Raw genomic sequence first — 19,011 nt, 5'->3', positions numbered from 1 at the left:
ATACCAAATTTAGATTTTTCTCCCATAATCTCGTAAGAGAAGTTGAAGTTCCATCTCCCAGACTCTGAATTAGTAGGGAGTAATACACTGATGCCTCATGACCTTTTCCAAAAGCAGTAATCACCACTCCCAGAGTATCTGCCACTTTAGGAGGGTGTAAACCACTCCCAAAAACAGTACAGTCCAGGTGGCGCAGCTGTAAATACTTATAGAACTGAGATCTAGGAATCCCAAAAAGTTGAACCAAATTTTGAAAGGATGTCAACACTACATTCTCATACAGGTCACCAAGTGTAGTAACCCCCCTCCCAATCCACTCTGACCAGCAAAAAGGGGACTTGTTGATGCATAGTTTGGGGTTCAGCCATATGCTTGAGGCAACATTTAAAAAAATGTCAGAATTAAACAGTCTGGACACTTTCGTGCATACCGAGTTCAAGTGCGAGATAACGGGATGTAACTTAGCTTCTCTAATTAATCTGATAGAAAGGCTCTGCAGTGGCGAAATAGGGGCAAGAACTTCCTGTTCTATACAGAACCAGAGAGAGGCTCTCTCAGGTGGAAGCGACCAATGAGCCAAATGTCTGAGACCGAATGCATAATAATAAAGTAAAATCTTGGGTAGGCCCAGCCCACCTTTGTCAATCGGCCTATGTAACTTATTGAAATGTAATTTGGGACACTTACCATTTCAAATGAAGGTCTTTGCTATGCTATCAGATTGCTTGAAATAAGAGAGGGGGACATCTACAGGGAGAGACTGCAGTAAGTAATTGAATTTTGGAATACAATTCATTTTAATAACATTAACCTTCCCAATCATAGATAAATGTAATGAAGCTCACCTGCCCACATCACTCGAAAACCGTTTTATTAAGGGGTCAAAATTAACTCTAACTAAATCACACAAATTTGCTGGAAATAAAATACCCAAATACTTAATGCCCTGTTTGGGCCACTGGAAAGCACCCGGCTGTAAAGCCGTTTCTGGGCAGTATGCTGTCAGAGCCAAAGCTTCGGATTTAGACCAATTGACTCTATATCCTGAAAATTTAGAAAAGGAATTAATAATTCTGTGGAGGCAAGGCATAGATCTACTGGGGTCAGAGACAAATAATAAAATATAATCTGCGTAAAGCAAGAGTTTATGCGCCATACCTCCCGCCACCACCCCTGGAAAATCATCCTCCTTTCTTATCGTGGTTGCTAATGGTTCCAGGGCAAGACAGAACAATAATGGGGAAAGAGGGCAACCTTGCCGGGTGCACCTATCCAGAGTAAATTAATCTGAAATTTGACCATTTGTTTGTACCGCCGCTACTGGGTGTCTATAAAGTAACTTAATCCATCCAATAAATGTACTCCCGAACCCGTATATTCCCAAAACCTTAAAAAGATAATCCCATTCTACCATATCAAATGCCTTTTCGTCGTCAAGTGAGATGGCAGCGACCGGAGATTGTTCATTCGCTACTGACCACATGATATTTATGAGATGCCTAATGTTATCAGAAGAGCTGCGGCCCCGAATAAACCCCACCTGATCTATATGTATAAGAGATGTCATAACTTTAATTAATCGATTAGCCAGAATTTTTTACAAAATTTTTACATCTAACTGGATCAGGGAAATTGGATGATAACTTTTACACTCGCTTGGATCTTTGTCCTTTTTAAGAATCAGACTGATCCGGGCTTGTGTCATGGTTGGCGGAAGCTTTCCATTCTTTAATGATTCAGTATAAACTTCTAGCAAAAGTGGAGCCAGTTCTGTAGCATAAGATTTGAAAAACTCAGCAGCAAAGCCGTCAGGCCCCGGAGCCTTGCCTGTAGGTAAGGCCTTAATAACCTCACCAAGCTCCTCCAAGGTTATCTCAGAATCAAGAGAATTTTTTTGCTCAGTCGTCAGTTTAGGGAGATCTAATGGTTCCACAAAGTTTCTAATATCTTCATCAGTAGACGAAGACGTGGAACTATAGAGATCAAGATAGAACTCTTTAAAAGCATTATTAATATCAATGGCCGAGGTAAATATTTCACCTCCAGCAGATTTCACTGAGGGAATGGTAGAAAAAGACTCTCTCTGCTTTATATATCTAGCCAAAAGTTTTTCTGCTTTGTCCCCTGACTCAAAGTATGACTGTCTTGCCCTGAATAACCAAAACTCTACTTTCCGTGACAAAATAGTATTATATCTGTATTTTAATCTAGTCAATTCTCTGAGGCCATCGGATGACAAACGGTGCTTCAGCTCTGCTTCGGCATTTTTAATATTTCCTTCCAAATCCACGAGTTCTCGTGCTTTGGATTTTTTGGTGAATGAGGCATACTGTGTGATCCGACCCCTAAGAACCGCTTTAAGTGCCTCCCAAGCCACACCCACAGTGAATACTGAGGACCAATTGGTCTCCATATAAACACTGATTTCAGTCTTTAACATTTGTTGGAATTCAGGATTTTGCAAAAGGGATACATTAAAGCACCAACTATATGATTTATTTTTCTCTGTATGTGGCACCACCTCTAAACTCACCAGGGCATGATCTGAGACTAAGATATTTCCAATTGAACAATCCACAACAGATGAAATGAGCGACTTGGATATCCAAAAAAAAAATCTATTCTAGAATAAATCTTATGGACTGATGAAAAAAATGTATAGTCCCTTCCAGATGGGTTCAAAAGTCTCCAAATATCTGTAAGACCAAGATTTTTACACATCCTGTGAAGCGTCAGTGTTGCTCTAGGGGACTTACACACTTTTGCTTCACTATGATCAAGGACTGAATCCATCAAAAGATTAAAGTCTCCTCCCAATATTATATCATGAGGGATGCCAGCGGTTTGCAACATCCCTTCAAGATCTATAAAAAGCCCTGATCATCAGCGTTAGGTGCATAAATATTAGCCAAAATCAACCTTTGCCCCTGAATTTCAGCTAAAACAATAATTAATCTTCCTAATTTATCTTTAATCTGTTTGAGACATTTGAATTGTAGATGTAAATGACTCCCTTGCTCTTACTTGAGCCAACACTAAAGAAAACATGCCCACCCCATATCTTCCCAAATTTTTCCGCTTCCTGCGGAGAAAGGTGTGTTTCTTGAAGAAACACTATATCATATTTCTTACGTTTAAGAAAAGAAATAACCTTCCTTCTTTTTATGGGGTGCCCCAACCCATTCACATTCCATGTGGAGAGAGATAGCACACTCATATTTACAACTGACATACTGATATAACAGAAAAAATAAACTGTGTGTCAAAAACAAAATTATACAGACCACATTCCCCATTAGTGAAACAATCAAACCCCGAACTTCCCCCCAAACAAAACAAACAGAAAAAAGATAAACGTGCGCATTAACCCCACGCACGAGAGCGCCAACCGGCAACAATCCCTCAAAACTCTAAAGGTCCATGAACGCCAACAAGCCCCCACGACAACTTTGCCATCGGATTGCTCAAATTTGTGAAGCAAAATTACATAACAGAAAATATTTTGTAAAATAACCCCCAGCCAAAAGGAAGAATGAACACAGAACATGTAGATTAATTCACAGAACTGTTTTAAAGGTGTGATCCTCCACATAACAAATTTCAGCTGATATAAAATCGTTCAGTTTCACGGATAGACAAATGAATGTTCAGTGAGCCAGCTGTTATGAGTTCAGCGGATGACTTAATCATTCCAGTGTCCTGTAAATGGAACAAGCTCCAGCCGCTAGGCAGAGCCAACACATAAAGAAACAAAACCGACATCCCGGTTCCCCGGATGGTCAAGTCAATTCACTCGGAGGCCGCATAAAAGTATACGGTATAAGTCAACTTTATAAAAGACATCCTTTGTGTGAGCATATTTTGCGGTCATCCGTAGTGTCCACTCTCAAACTGGCCGGGAGCTTCCATGAAAAAGTAATCTTCCGTCAATGCAAAAGCTTCTTTAAGGAAAGTGTTATTCACAAAACAAACTCCAGCCGCTAGGCAGAGCCAACGCAAAAAGAAACCAAAATGATGCCCAGCTTCCTCAAAAGCCAGTGTAAGTACAGTGAGTCGACCCACTCACATGAGAAACATCCAATGGTTTACTCACCCATTGATTCAATAAAAGACATTGCCTGATTGGGACATGTAAATACTTTGCGACCGTCCTTCGTTTCTATTCTCAGTTTGGCCGGGAACATCAGAGCAAAAGTGATCTTTCGCTGATGCAAGAGTTTCTTGCATTCCCTGAACCGATCGCATTTCTCTCGTCGAACTTGCAAAGTCCAGGAACAAGAAAATATTATGATTCCTCCAAGAAAGCTTCCCTCTGCTCCTCGCCTGGTGCAACACGAGATCTTTATCGGATGACCTCAGAAATTTGACCAGAATCGATCGGGGCCTATCTCCCTCAGCAGATCTATGAGCTGGGACTCTGTGAGCTTGCTCGATTTCCAGCTTGTGGCCTATGTCGAGCAGACTCGGGAAGAGCTCGTCTAGGAATTTCACCATATCTCTGCCCTCCTCATGCTCAGAATTCCAACAATTCCGACATTATTCCTACAGCTTCTATTCTGAAGATCTTCAAGCTTTTCAAGAATACGTTCCAGGTCAACTTTGGTCGCGTGTGGATTAGCGGTTAATTCCCTCTCCGAAGACTCCAAATAATCGATTTGTTTCTCAGCATCTGACACTCTTGTAACTAACTCAAGAGTTTTATTTCCATCGCCGTAATCGATAGACGTATTACAGCGAGATCCTCCAAGTCAGCAAGAACCTTCGTCAGCATCACCGACATGTTGGACAACTGATGCTGGATCTCCTCTCCTGCCGCACCATCCAAATCATGTCCCCGGTCTGTAGGCCTGTCGGGGCTTTCATCCTGAACACGTAAGTGTCTTTTAATGTCTCCAGAGCCCGATGATTTTGACTTCTTTGCCATGTTTTACCTCAGAGAGCAAATGTGTAACTGGGTGTATCGAATTTCACCAGATTATAACATGAGAATAAATAAAAATGTAGCAAAGTCGTTCACACGTCTGCTTCTTGCGTGGCGTCACGTGACCTCCACTTCTTTTGTTTTTTGACAATTTGTATTTGTGCATATCACCACTGGTCGGGATGGTCAAAGGTGGTTTTGTAATTGAAGTCAATATTCTTTTGGTTTTTGGAGTGAAATATCCACCACTTGGTGTTGTCTAATGTCTACAAAACAGACTCCTTCAATTGCATTTCATTTGTATTATAGTTCATTGATCTGATGGTGAATAGACAAAAAAAAAAAAAAAAAAAAAAGAAGAAAAAAGAAACTAAATGTCTCTGCAATCATCTTATATGAGAATTGTGAAATGAAAAGACATACAAAAAATAAAGTCCAAAGTAACATGCATCTGTGGAGGTGAATCATGAATATTCATGCATTTAACTAATTAGATAATGCCCTTGAAACTTTTAATTAGTTCTAACAGGCAAACTACTTGTCTTAAAGTGTCTAGAGGGCATTCTTAAAGAGCTGCATAAAGATACCTTTGATAATTTGATGCAGAAAAACACTTTTTTATATGAACATTATGTCCATTAAAATGCTAAAGGTCAAGTCAAGTAATTTTGATTTGTTTAGCGCCTTTCACAACACACATCTTATCAAAGCAGCTTTACAGAAAATCATGCTTTAACAGACAATGAAACCTTAATATCTATAAAGTCTTAGAGTCATCATTGTGTAGTTTGATTAAATACGATTATGAAGTGTGTATAACAGTAAGTAATTAAATAACAATTGTATTTAGAAACCCAGAGAGCAAGACAAAGGCGACTGTGGCAAGGAACACAAAACTCCATAAGATGTTGGTTAATGGAGAAAAATAACCTTGGGAGAAACCAGGCTCACTGAGGGGGCCAGTTACCCTCTGGCTAACATCATGAATATAATGCCAATATTAGTTATTTTTGTGCAATGCAAGTCATGGTTTAAAATTATTAAACTAAGTAAGTGTTAAGGGCCAGTGTTTAAACAAAGATTTTGAATGAAATGTAAGATTAATGACTAATGACTTTGAAGTTCATCCTGGATTTACTGCAGAAGTTCACATTGATGCATTGTCCTTTGTTAGTTTGCTGATGAAGGCTTTTGTTGGCAATTATTGATAGTCTATGTATTCCATCTATGAGTGTAGTCCGTCATTAGACCAAGGTGATGCAGGCCGAGATCAGTGACGTGCATTGCAGTTCAACCGTCCTGTAATTTCGGTGAGGTCTGTCCTAATTCCAAGGTTCAGGCAGTGGCATATGGAGTATCCCATTTCTTATGGATGGAGTTGGCATCAGTTCATCCTCTGAAGTCCATCGTAATAGACTGAAGTGATGTCTGGCTGGCACTGGCTACATTTAGTCAACATCATCAATTCTGATAAATAAAATTATTGTGACAATGTAAATATTTATAGATATGAATTTGGATTAAGAACAAAGTTGTCTCCTTGTCCTCTTAGTTAACCCAGAGGACAAGAGCGATTAGACCAACTGCAGAGCTTTAATTCCTCAACTAACAGAAGAATATTTTCTTGACTCACTATAGCTCACAGTCCTGCATGAGCCGCTGTAAGACAATATGTGAAGACCAAAAGCTTTTTATGGATAGAGGAAGAGATCAATGCAGACTGAATGAGAATTATCACTCTCAGGATGGCTTATCGAAAGACAGATAAAGAGTAAAGTCAGAGACAAAAGAAAAAAGAAAGAAAAAGAAATACAAAAGAAAAATACAGTATATATAAAGATAAATCATATCAGACTTTTTGCACCTTTAGTGTAAAAATTACAACCTATGCAATGCCACTGAAAACCAAAGTTACACATTTCAGAGAAAAAAAATAAAAATAAAAACTTAGAATAAATGTGTTCAGAATCAACCAATCATCAAGCTCATGTGAAATAGTACACACCTGTCTTTACCTGAAGTGACTCTGATTAACTCCAAATAAATCTCAGCTGTTCTTGTAGGAATTTTCTGACATCTTCTTGGTTGCATGCTACTACTAGAGCCATGGGCCACAAAGAGCTTACAAATCATCAACAGGATCGCAATGTTAAAAGATATCGCTCAGGTGAGGGCTACAAAAAAATATCCAAGGCATTAGGTATACCATGGAACACAGTGAAGACAGTCATCAACAAGTGGAGAAAGTATGGCACAACAGAGACATTATCAAGAACAGGATGTCCCTCCAAAATGTATGAGAAGACAAAGAGAAAACTGGTCTGGGAGGCTTTCAAGAGGCCTACAGCTACATTAAAGGAGCTGCAGCTCTTTCTGGTAAGTACTGGTTACTCCCTACATGTGACAACTATCTTCCGTATTCTTCATCTGTCTGGGCTGTGGGGAAGGGTGGCAAGACCAAGCCTTTTCTGACGAAAAAAAAAAAAAACATCCAAACCTGGCAAAAACCTATACCAGTCTCCCAAAACCAAGTGGAAAAATGTGTTATGGTCTGATGAGACCAAGACTGAACTTTTTGCCCAAAATTGTAAAAGGTATGTTTGCCGCAAAAACAACACAGCACATCAGCAAAAGAACCCCATACACAGTGAAGCATGGTGGTGGCAGCATCATGCTTTGGGGCTGCTTTAGTTCAGCTGGAACTGGGGCTTTTGTGAAGGTGGAGGGAATCATGAATAGCTCCAAGTACCAGTAAATTTAGCCACAGAATCTTCTGGCATCTGCTAGACAGCTGAAAATGAAGAGATCTTTCACATTTCAGCATGACAATGATCCAAAGCACACATCCAAATCAACAAAAGAATGGCTTCAGCAAAAAAAGATTAATGTTTTGGAATGGCCCAGCCAGAGCCCAGACCTGAATCCTGTATAAAATCTGTGGTGGGACCTGAAGAGGGCCGTACACGGTAGATGCCCTCGCAATTTGACAGATCTGGAAAGTTTATACAAAGAAGAGTGGGAAAATATTCCCAAGTCAAGATGTGCCTAGCTAATAGACTCTTATCCAAACAGACTGAGTGCTGTAGTAAAATCAAAGGGTGCTTCAACTAAGTATTAGTTCAGGAATGTGCACACTTATGCAGTTAGGTTATTCTAAGTTTTTTATTTAAATTTTTTCTCTGAAACGTGTCATTTTGGTTTTACATGAAATGTGCAAAATTTCTGATATGATTTATCTTTGTTTCATTTTTTACATCACAAAAACCTGCCATTTTAACAGGGGTGTGTAGACTTTTTATATCCACTGTATATATATATATGTCTACATATATATAAACTCAGCAAAAAAAGAAACGTCCCTTTTTCAGGACACTGTATTTTAAAGATAATTTTGTAAAAATCCAAATAACTTTACAGATCTTTATTGTAAAGGAACAATGTTTTCCATGCTTGTTCAATGAACCATAAACAATTAATGAACATGCACCTGTGGAACGGTCATTAAGACACTAATAGCTTACAGATGGTAGGCAATTAAGGTCACAGTTATAAAAACTTAGGACACTAAAGAGACCTTTCTACTGACTCTGAAATACACCAAAAGAAAGATGCCCAGGGTCCCTGCTTATCTGCGTGAACATGCCTTAGGCATGCTGCATGGAGGGATGAGGACTGCAGATGTGGCCAGGGCAATAAATTGCAATGTCCGTACTGTGAGACGCATAAGACAGCACTACAGGGAGACAGGAAGGACAGCTGATCGTCCTCGCAGTGGCAGACCACGTGTAACAACACCTGCACAGGATCGGTACATCCGAATATCACACCTGCGGGACAAGTAATGGATGGCAACCACAACTGCCCAAGTTACACCAGGTACGCACAATCCCTCCATCAGTGCTCAGACTCTCCACAATAGGCTGAGAGAGGCTGGACTGAGGGCTTGTAGGCCTATTGTAAGGCAGGTCCTTACCAGACATCACCGGCAACAACATTGCAAATGAGCACAAACCCACCTTTGCTGGACCAGACAGGACTGGCAAAAAGTGCTCTTCACCGATGAGTCGTGGTTTTGTCTCACCAGGGGTGATGGTTGGAACTCGCGTTTATCGTCGAAGGAATGAACGTTACACCGAGGCCTGTACTCTGGAGCGGGATCGATTTGGAGGTGGAGGGTCCGTCATGGTCTGGGGCAGTGTGTCACAGCATCATCGGACTGAGCTTGTTGTCATTTCAGGCAATCTCAACGCTGTGCGCTACAGGGAAGACATCCTCCTCCCTCATGTGGTACCCTTCCTGCAGGCTCATCCTGACATGACCCTCCGGGATGACAATGCCACCAGCCATACTGGTCATTCTGTGCATGATTTCCTGCAAGACAGGAATGTCAGTGTTCTGCCATGGCCCGGATCTCAGTCCCATTGAGCACGTCTGGGACCTGTTGGATCAGAGGGTGAGGGCTAGGGCCATTCCCCCCAGAAATGTCCGGGAACTTGCAAGTGCCTTGATGGAAGTGTGGGGTAACATCTCACAGCAAGAACTGGCAAATCTGGTGCAGTCCATGAGGAGGAGATGCACTGCAGTACTTGCACAGCTGGTGGCCACACCAAATACTGACTGTTACTTTTGATTTTGACCCTGCCTTTGTTCAGAGACATATTATTCCATTTCTGTTAGTCACATGTCTGTGAAACTTGTTCAGTTTATGTCTTAGTTGTTGAATCTTTTTGTGTTCATACAAATATTTACACATGTTAAATTTGCTGGAAATAAAAGCAGTTGAAAGTGAGAGGATGTTTCTTTTTTTGCTAAGTTTTATATATGGTGGGGGGGGGTTGCTGGTACTTAATGTGATGGCATTGAATAAAAGGAGCAAAAGTGCGTGTGTGTGTGTGTGTGTGTGTGTGGGCAGGTTTGGGTGGTTTACGAAGACATTTTTTTAGGTTACAAACTGGTAATTACAAGGGTATTATGCTATGAATGTGGTTTATGAGGACATTTCTAGTGTCCGCATAATTCAAATTGCTTAAAAAAAACAAAAAACTAAACAAGGTTTTTTAAAAATGTAAAAATGCAGAACGTTTTTTGTGAGGGTTAGGTTTAGGGGTAGAGTTAGGGTTAGGGTTAGGGGATAGAATCTATAGTTTGTACAGTATAAAAATCATTATGTCTATGGAGAGTCCTCATAAGGATAACCGCACCAACATATTTGTGTGTGTGTGTGTGTGTGTGTGTGTGTGTGTTTTGAACATCAGGAATATCAGCATCAAACATTAGGCTATATTTTAATATTCTACACTTCACTTTCTTACTCAGTGTTTTTGTCTTGTTTTCCAGTAATTATAATAACTCTTGTTTTCAGTTAAATCTGGCAAAATTTTGAAGGTTTTTGCTTAAAATTAGAAAAAAATATTTGCAGTTGAGTTAGAATTTTTTATATATATATATATATAGTTTAGTTTAACAATTAAATGTATTGTTGTAATGCTCATCCCTTGCTGTAAGGGTGTTTAGATATTTGGACTGGAAAACAGGACAAAAAATACTTGTAAAAATGTCTTTACAATAATGTTCTTTTTGAAAAGGGTTTATTAAAGGGACATTCAGTAGTTCTCTAGGTAGCATTAGCATTGCTCTTAATTCATGTACTTTAAGTACCGATACGACAGTGGTGTTAGATTGGGTATTGCCATCTATCGATGTGGATCAGCATGATTGTCTCTGCTGCCCCACCAGCTCTGGAATATCATTTGCATCAGGAAAATGTCAGAGCTTTAGGTCATTTCTAAAGTAATTTATTACTACTATAATATAATTGCTTTGCCTAAAAACAAACGTCAGAATTCAAGCGAACAGACTTCTACAGTTAAGGCCAGATTACTATTGTCCCTCATATCAATAATTTTTGGAAAGTGTCTACGTTTCACATTATTTCTAAAGACAGTTCTTACCTTTATTAGAGAACTGCTTAGTGTAAAATAAACCTCAATTATCTAGCGATACAGAATGTAATGGTAAAGGAAAGTTTCGAATTTTTTTGATGATCAAATCCACAACAATTGCTTTGCACTAAACGAATGAAGATGTGTGCCATTTCATAGAGGTGGAGGTAGATGAGCCCCCTTACAATAGCTGTGATAACAAAGAAAATAAAATTACATGTTCCCTTCCGGTTGCATTTATAAACACCACTGAAAACTGTCCATTACTAATATACGTTGACTACACACGTAATTTTAGAAAGTTTGAGGGAAACTTGTTTGAGTTTTCTGTAAATTCCACTGATACTATTTAAGAGAGTGGTCTAAACAATTAATAATTTCTTACCTGTCCAACAAAAAAGAAGAAAAATCGGCATCACTACTCATGTTTTTGTCCGTCAGCACATCTTTCCACCTTGTGTATGCCATACCGATGTTTGCTCTAGTTTTTTGTCTTTGCCAGTCTTTCTGTCTTCTTGCTTCTGACCTTTTATCTTCTTCGGTAGTGCAGCTACTGAATCTCCTGTTGTCTCTGCTTCTAAAGCACGATAATAAGTATGTTCCATTGTGTCCTTTTTGCTCTTTGCATCACCAAACAACAATGCGCTAAGCATAGTCAAGCATATCTATATAGGCAGCAGCCAGTGAGCGTGAGGATTTTCTTCTTTGACGTTTAGTGAAACACCGCAGGTCATGTGATTTCCACATGGCAAACATATTTGCAACAGAAATTCGGGTTTGGGTATGGAAAAGGAGGAGACGGGGAGCAGTGACATGCTTCAGGTAAGGCTTTTATTCTCGTGTCTTCGTGTGCAGCAGATGCACTCTTTTTCACGTTTTTCACTCAGTTCAATAATTCACTCTCAAAAATAAACATAAAGTTCTGCACAAACACTCAATAGCTTCAAAACCTAATGTACACAGTTGGCAATGCTGCACACTCATTCTCTCTCTGCCTTCTCTGGCGTGCTCAGATATTTTAGTCTCTCCGCTATCACTGCAATGAGAAACAGCTGTTAGAAATTATGTCAACCAGCTTAACGAGCCACACCACTCCCTCTCTCCCGCAGACAGACACACGACCACGCCCCCATCACCACATACCCCCACCGCCCAACTCAGGCTGGGGCAACATCCGTGACACAACTTGGGAGCCCCCTTTTGAGTGAGATCAGTCAGCGTGCTGGTGACTTCAGAGAAACTAGGCACAAATCTTCAGTAGTAGCAAGCCAGCCCCAGAAAATGTCTCACCTCCTTTTTGGTCTTGGGCGCTGGGCAGGCCGTGATCGTTGTGGTTTTGTTAATTTGGGGACACACCTGCCCATGGCCCAAGTAGAACCCGAGATACCGAACTTCCACCTGCCCAACTGTGCACTCTTTTTCGATAGTCCACACAGAATCTGACCATTCCGTCATCTTAAGTACCAGAACCACCGGGCTGGCCTAATTGCTGTCTGACTCTTCTATTTCACCCATCTCAAGCATTGCTTCTAATTCTTCCTGAACTACCTTTTTTTGTGTTCAGGAAGGCAGCTACGAACAACCACCCCCGGGTTGGTCTCGATGTGGTGCTCTGTGAGGTTCGTGCGACTAGGGAGAAGCCAGAACATGTCCGCGAATTCCGCTTGCAACTTGGCTAACTTTGTGAGCTGAGATGGTGAGAGTTGGTCTCCACAGGGGACTGGGGTGATTTGATTAAGTTTGAGCATCACCTCTGGCCTGAGCTCTGCCCTCTCGGGAACTACCGTCACAAAGGCCACAGGGACTGCCTTCCTCCATGATTTTAGGAGGTTGAGATGGTAAACTTGACGTGCTCTGCCCCTATCCATTCGCTTAACCTCATAATCAAGATCTCCAACTCGCCGTGTGACCTCAAAGGGCCCTTGCCACTTCGCGAGTAATTTAGAACTTGAGGTGGGCAGTAATACAAGCATTTTATCCCCCAGGGTGAATTCCCGTAGTTGAGTGCCCCTGTCATACAGCCGGCTTTGACGTTCCTGAGCTTGGAGCAAATTCTCCTCTGTTAATTGACCCAAAATGTGGAGTTTTGCTCTAAGATCAAGAAAGTACTGAATTTCATTTTTACTGTTTGAAGGTCCCTCCTCCCAAGTTTCCCTTATGACGTCAAGCACGCTGCGCGGCCGATGCCCATACAGCAGCTCGAATGGGGAAAACCCTGTGGAACCTCTCACACTGCAGATAATAGGGGCTTGAGCTCGATTAACGGTAGAGGGCGCAATGGTGCTTTTGGGGTGGCCGGTGGATTCACCAACTGACATTCACAGCACGCCGCACACCACCTGTGAACGTCCCTGTGAATGCCTGGCTAAAAAAATCAGGCCATTATTCGGTTAAGTGTTCTTTGCTGTCCTAAATGGCCAGCCATTGGATTATGGTGAGCCGCCTGGAAAAGCGCTTCTCGACGGCTCTTCGAGACTAATAACTGGGTTGTATTTTCTTTTGTTTGAGTGTCCTGCGTCACTCGATAAAACCTATCTTTGATCATTGAAAAATACGGGTATGTGAGCGCAACGTTAGGCTAGAGCTGTTGATCATCAATTACTCTGACTTGGTCAAATGCGTGTTTGAGGGACTCGTCATGTGATTGCGATAGAGAGAAATCCCCCTCAGGGAATGCCCTGAGGGCGGGGACCTCCTCCCTTGCGTCATCTTGACACAGAGCCAATGTAGACGGCCCTGGCACTGCCTCCCCAGCCATAGTATCGCACGTCACACACTGAGACATTATTTCACAGAACCCACCCACACAAATTTCCCTTAATAAATTCTTAAAATCAGGCCAATTCGTCCCCAAAATCAGTGGATGGGTGAGCAGGGAATTAACCATGGCCTCCACTCTATGTTTTCTCCCCTGAATAGTATCTCAATGGTAATCACCAGATCCGTGTGAATATCCCCCGTGCACACAGCACCTTTACCCGTCTTGTACCAAACGTTGGTGGATGGAGGTTTGAGAACAGCCAGAATCAACCAATTTTTTTTTGTCCCTCTAGGTACTCACCGGTATCCGATACACCCCAGCTGGATCAGGGGCGGCCTGTGGAGCGTCAGGAATCCGGACCAGCGTACCCACCTCCATTACAGGGCAACGGTCCTGGAAATGCCCTGGATCCCTGCAGCTCCAACAGACTGGCCCAGGCCCCCCTCCTACACCCATGGGAACGGACTCACCAACCTGGGAGGGATGGCGGAGAAAGGCAGGGGAATTAGGGGGAGGGGGGGAAGAAGACCTCCCTAAGCGGGGAGGAAACCTGGGCATCAGACTGCCCAGTCTCCTGGGGGCAGGAATGAGATGGAAAGAGGAGGGGCAGAAGTGGGGTTTGGGGGTAGGAGAGAGAGAGAGAGAAGAAGACAGAGAGAGAGACTCCGGATCACTGCTTCCAGGAAATGCCGACATATAGTCCTGGCCAGCTGGATCGCTTCCTCCAGCGATGCTGGACGGTGGCACTGGACCCACTTGGTCATCCCACGGGGCAGCTGGGTGACGAACTGCCCCAGTACCACCTTGTCCACAATGTCCTGGGTGCTGCAACTTTCCCCCACCAGCAACCATTTCTGACAGGCATCCAGAAGCTGCTGTGTGAAGGCGAACAGGCAGCTGTGTTTGCCCAACTTCAGGGCGTGGAAGTGCTGTTGGCTCTGTCCGGGGGTCCAGCCAACCCTGTTGCAGAATGGCTCTCTTCATGTCAGCGTAAACGAGAAGGTTGGCTGCGGGGAGCTGTTGGGCTGCAAGCTGCACTGCCCCGGAGAGTAGTGGCAACAGTTGAAAGCGCTGCTCCTGCTCCAGCCACAGCCCGACGAGGGCCAGATGCTGGTTCTGCTGGATACTGGTGAGGGTCTTGATCACCTCACCTAGTGGTGAGGACTCCATGACGACGTGTCTCCTCGCTTCCCGTATTTTGGCATCAGTGTAACAGAACTTCAGGTTCGGATATGGAAAAGGAGGAGACGGGGAGCAGTGACATGCTTCAGGTAAGGCTTTTATTCTCGTGTCTTCGTGTGCAGCAGATGCACTCTTTTTCAGGTTTTTCATTCAGTTCAATAATTCACTCTCAAAAATAAACATAAACTTCTGCACAAACACTCAATAGCTTCAACACATAATGTACACAGTTGGCAGTGCTGCACGCTCGTTCTCTCTCTGCCTTCTCTGGCGTGCTCAGATGTTTTAAGGAGTCTCTCCACTATCACTGTAATGAGAAACAGCTGTTAGAAATTATGTCAACCAGCTTGACGAGCCACACCACTCCCGCAGACAGACACATGACCACGCCCCCATCACCACAACATTGAAGGTGGTAACCAGCACCATGTATAATAAAAACACTTTTTATAGAAAACTGTTATGAGTACAGTCTTCATGTCATGTGAGTGTACACCATTTAGATCAGCCTTCACAAAAACACAATTCATTTGTTAATGTATAAAACTTTTAAAATTATCCCCAAATTACTGAATGCAACTTTAAGGGGTTCATTACCGACTAATAAGTCATTTACAAATACATTATAAACCATTGATACCCAGTTATAACAACATGAATAAAAAGGCAGAGTTTCATGCAATACTTGCCAAATAGTTAGCATCATGTTATAAATCCTTAATTAATACACTTATTCATACTTACATGAATCAAAAACATAAAAAGCCCCAATTCATGATTTACTGTATGTCACAATGCTGCAAAAAGTGACTCACTATCTGACATGCACTGTATGAATGTCGATCTTATGCATGTTGTTATAAATGTGTATCAATGAATTAAAGTGCATTTGTAAATTAATTATTATTCATTAATGGACCCCTTTATAAACCCTTAACAAAGAGAACATTCATGTAATGTGTTCCCAAATTATATATAAAAAAAACACAACTGATTATTAGGTGTATTATAAGACATTATGAAGGCACTATAATGCTTTAACATACCTTTAGAATTAATTATAAACACATGCTTCATGTAAAGTAAATATTAAATTATATTAATATAAATTAAATTATATACAGTATAATATACAGTATATATTATAATAAAATAAATGTAATTTAACATAGTTGTACTGTGTATGTAATATTGAGCATGATGCTTGTATGGTTGTATACAAGGGCGAAGCAGCTGCGGGGGACATGGAGAACACGTCCACCGCACTCTTTAAAAAGGTGATTTTTGTCCCCTGCACTTTTTCAAGCTAAATCCATAGCGAGTCCAAATGGTGGATTTGTATACAGTATTCTTTGTGTTTTGTTACTTTGGGCTGATTGAGCGACCATCCAGCCAATCACAGGTGAGTTTCATGAACCGAAACAACCCTTACATAATAGGCCGTAAGTCAGACAGTCTAATCAACGCGGCTCCGTTCATTTCTACAAAATTGCTTTCAACAATGCTCATTTATCCATGTTTTTTATCAGCATTGATGTTGATCTAAATTAATAATCTAGAGATGAGGAACACACAAATGAGAGTTATTTATCGGCATATCGTTCTTGATTGGCAGCATTACATGAAATGCACTGCAGAATAAAACAAAAGACAATCCTTCTTTAAAGCACATATTGTAAGTGGATTTTATATCAGTGCCTGAGTCTTCAGTAAGTTATACTTTTTACATTTTGTTTGTGAGGTAATAGTTTGATCAGTTCTTTTGCCAATTTAAGCAGATTACTGATCTGTGTTAAATATGTAAAGCTATTTTTAAGTTGACAAACTGTAGGAAAAAAGATCGATCTGCTGTGTTCTAAGAACGCAAGATTTGAATTTTACTGAAGTGAATAGATATATAGACATGCTTTTTTATACATGAAAACTTACGGACGTTATTGAAACTCATAATTATTATAAGACTATTATTGTTGTCTTTTGATAAAAGTCATGCTCAGCAGCTCAAACTGTAGGGAAATGATAGATTTGCTTTGTTCTTATAATGCTTATAACAATCTCTAGTAATGTCTCTTTGTAGGTCTGTAGACATACACATTTTAAAGGATTAAAATGTTCTTTTGATCGTTGATTCAGTGACTAACTCATTTCATACAAGACACTCTTTTGTCACCACCTTCTAAATCACCAGAAATGGACACGGAATCATTAAATGGATCTGAACAAATTTTGGTGAACGTAGTCAAAACACTCGAGCCACTTGGATACATTTAAATCCCACAATGCACAAGCACAGAGTTAAAAAATACAATTGTGCACATGCACAATTATAATAACAATAACAATAAATTGTTATTATTGTAATTGATTAAATAATTTATCCAGGACCAGTTTGTGCTCAGTCTTTTATTGTCATGTGGGAAACAGAAGCAAGTGCTCCACAAGATAACCTTTATTTTTGCAGCTAATTTAGCAAAATGTTGCAATTATTTTGCAATACTTGAATCTTTAAAATACTACAAATATTACAAGTAAATAATACATATATATTAATATAATACTTATATCATACTTATATATTAAAATATACTGTAAAATATTAATACTGCACTGTAAGTGTTGGGTCTGTGCGAGCCACCTACTGACAGCTGTGTTCCCCCCCCCACACACACACTTTTAAAATGACTGCTACACCCCTGATGGTATACATATAAGTGTATACCATCAGTATACTGTACATGTCAGTGTTAAATTTTTAAAAGAATCTATACCTGAGTGCCCTTCACAGCCTCTGACAGCACATCTCAAAGGGCACATCACAGTACTGCATTCATCATCAGGTTAGGAGGCAAAAATGGACAGAGTGTTCAATTCCCACAGGCCAGAGTTTTCTACTGTGTAATTAGCAGTCAATTAAATGGAGAGATATATAATTAGCAAAATGACTGACCTCTGCAAGAAACAAAGACATGTGCTCTGAACAGAATTAAAGACAAGATTTCCTATGTGATCGCATTTGTATTCATAGGTATTCGGAAGTAAAGTGTGGTTCTATCCACATACATTTTCGAATGTATGCGTAGACACTGAAATGTACAAAATCGACATATTGACAGCATCTAAAACGCAAATCATTTTAAGTTTCGAAAACTTTCAGGAAGTGCAAATGTTTACAAATTCTTTTAGAACAATTGTGACAGCACTGACATGATCACAAGGGAAGTCGGCATGTTGTTTCCGAGAGTTCCGGAACTCCAGGATCGGTCACATAATGCCAACTCACTGACAAGTGACATGTCCTATCAGACATTCTTGCATCGGCTCCAGCATGTCTACTTTCCCCTGTGGCACGACCGGAAGCACGTTGCATCAGCAGTGTGGGAGGCTCGGGTTTGGTTCCCGTGTTGAAACCAGGAATGTTTTTCCCCCTACCATTAACATTTTTCTCCACTGATGGTTAGGTTTAGGTGTGGGGTTTGAGTTGGGGCATACAGTTTATAAATTCTGCATTCCTCCTCACTGTATTAATGCCTGTACAGCAGAAAACAACTCGCTTCACATCTCACTCTTGGCGCACCTCCATGGACATTACACCCGGAACCTGGAGCTCAGATGTGCCCATACACTCAACGACACTTATCACTTTGGCCACTGGCAGCAGTGTTTCGAATTTTGTTAAGTACAGACCGACTTTATTTAAAGAAAAGTCAACCTACTGTTTCCGATTTCACTGTGAGATCAGTCTGACAGCACACACACACACGGAAAATGAGTGAAACACACAATAGTATATGATACCATAACATTGACAGTGTTTCACTTATATTACTTAATTCTTGTTAATCTTCAGTGAGAGTAAAATTCAGTCATGAGTAAAAGTGTATTTACTTTTATTAGTCCCATCTGGATGTCATTAATACATTAATATACCATTAAAACGGTCTTTCTTGGACAAAGTTTCTTCAACATTCACTGATTAATCAAAGCCCACTATGGGATTGTGTCTGTGATCTCATTCACCTGCAGCAGTATCCTCGAGATACATTCAGAAATGTATCTCCCGATCAGCATCAGAGTATCCATAAAGATCTGTACATCTCTAAAACTAAAACTGTACATATACAGTATGTAAAAGTGCTTACATTTTAGATGCTGTGAATATTTTGATAGTCTATGTTTAAGTGGCTATTCAAACATGTATGTTACAT

General features: G+C 40.8%; 1 protein-coding gene across 3 annotated transcripts in view; it reads left to right on the top strand.

Annotated features, from left to right (window-relative positions):
* Positions 1 to 19,011, top strand: part of LOC127448133 (coiled-coil domain-containing protein 148-like) — a 69,829-nt gene that overhangs the window by 6,387 nt on the left and 44,431 nt on the right. Inside the window, exon 1 of one of the 3 annotated variants that reach the window (XM_051710448.1) lies at positions 11,672 to 11,685. The exons of 1 other annotated variant lie outside the window; for it this stretch is intronic. In XM_051710448.1, coding sequence (XP_051566408.1) covers positions 11,677 to 11,685 — 9 coding nt within the window. In that variant the 5' untranslated portion in view covers positions 11,672 to 11,676. Of the gene's footprint in view, positions 1 to 11,671; positions 11,686 to 14,769; positions 14,896 to 19,011 lie in introns of those variants that run through there. One more of the 3 variants, XM_051710447.1, reaches the window with a different exon arrangement.

The sequence above is a fragment of the Myxocyprinus asiaticus genome, chromosome 11 (genome assembly GCF_019703515.2).
Source record: "Myxocyprinus asiaticus isolate MX2 ecotype Aquarium Trade chromosome 11, UBuf_Myxa_2, whole genome shotgun sequence".
NCBI lineage: Eukaryota > Metazoa > Chordata > Actinopteri > Cypriniformes > Catostomidae > Myxocyprinus > Myxocyprinus asiaticus.
Note: the sequence above shows the minus strand (reverse complement) of the source record. Positions and strands in the feature narration are given on the sequence as shown.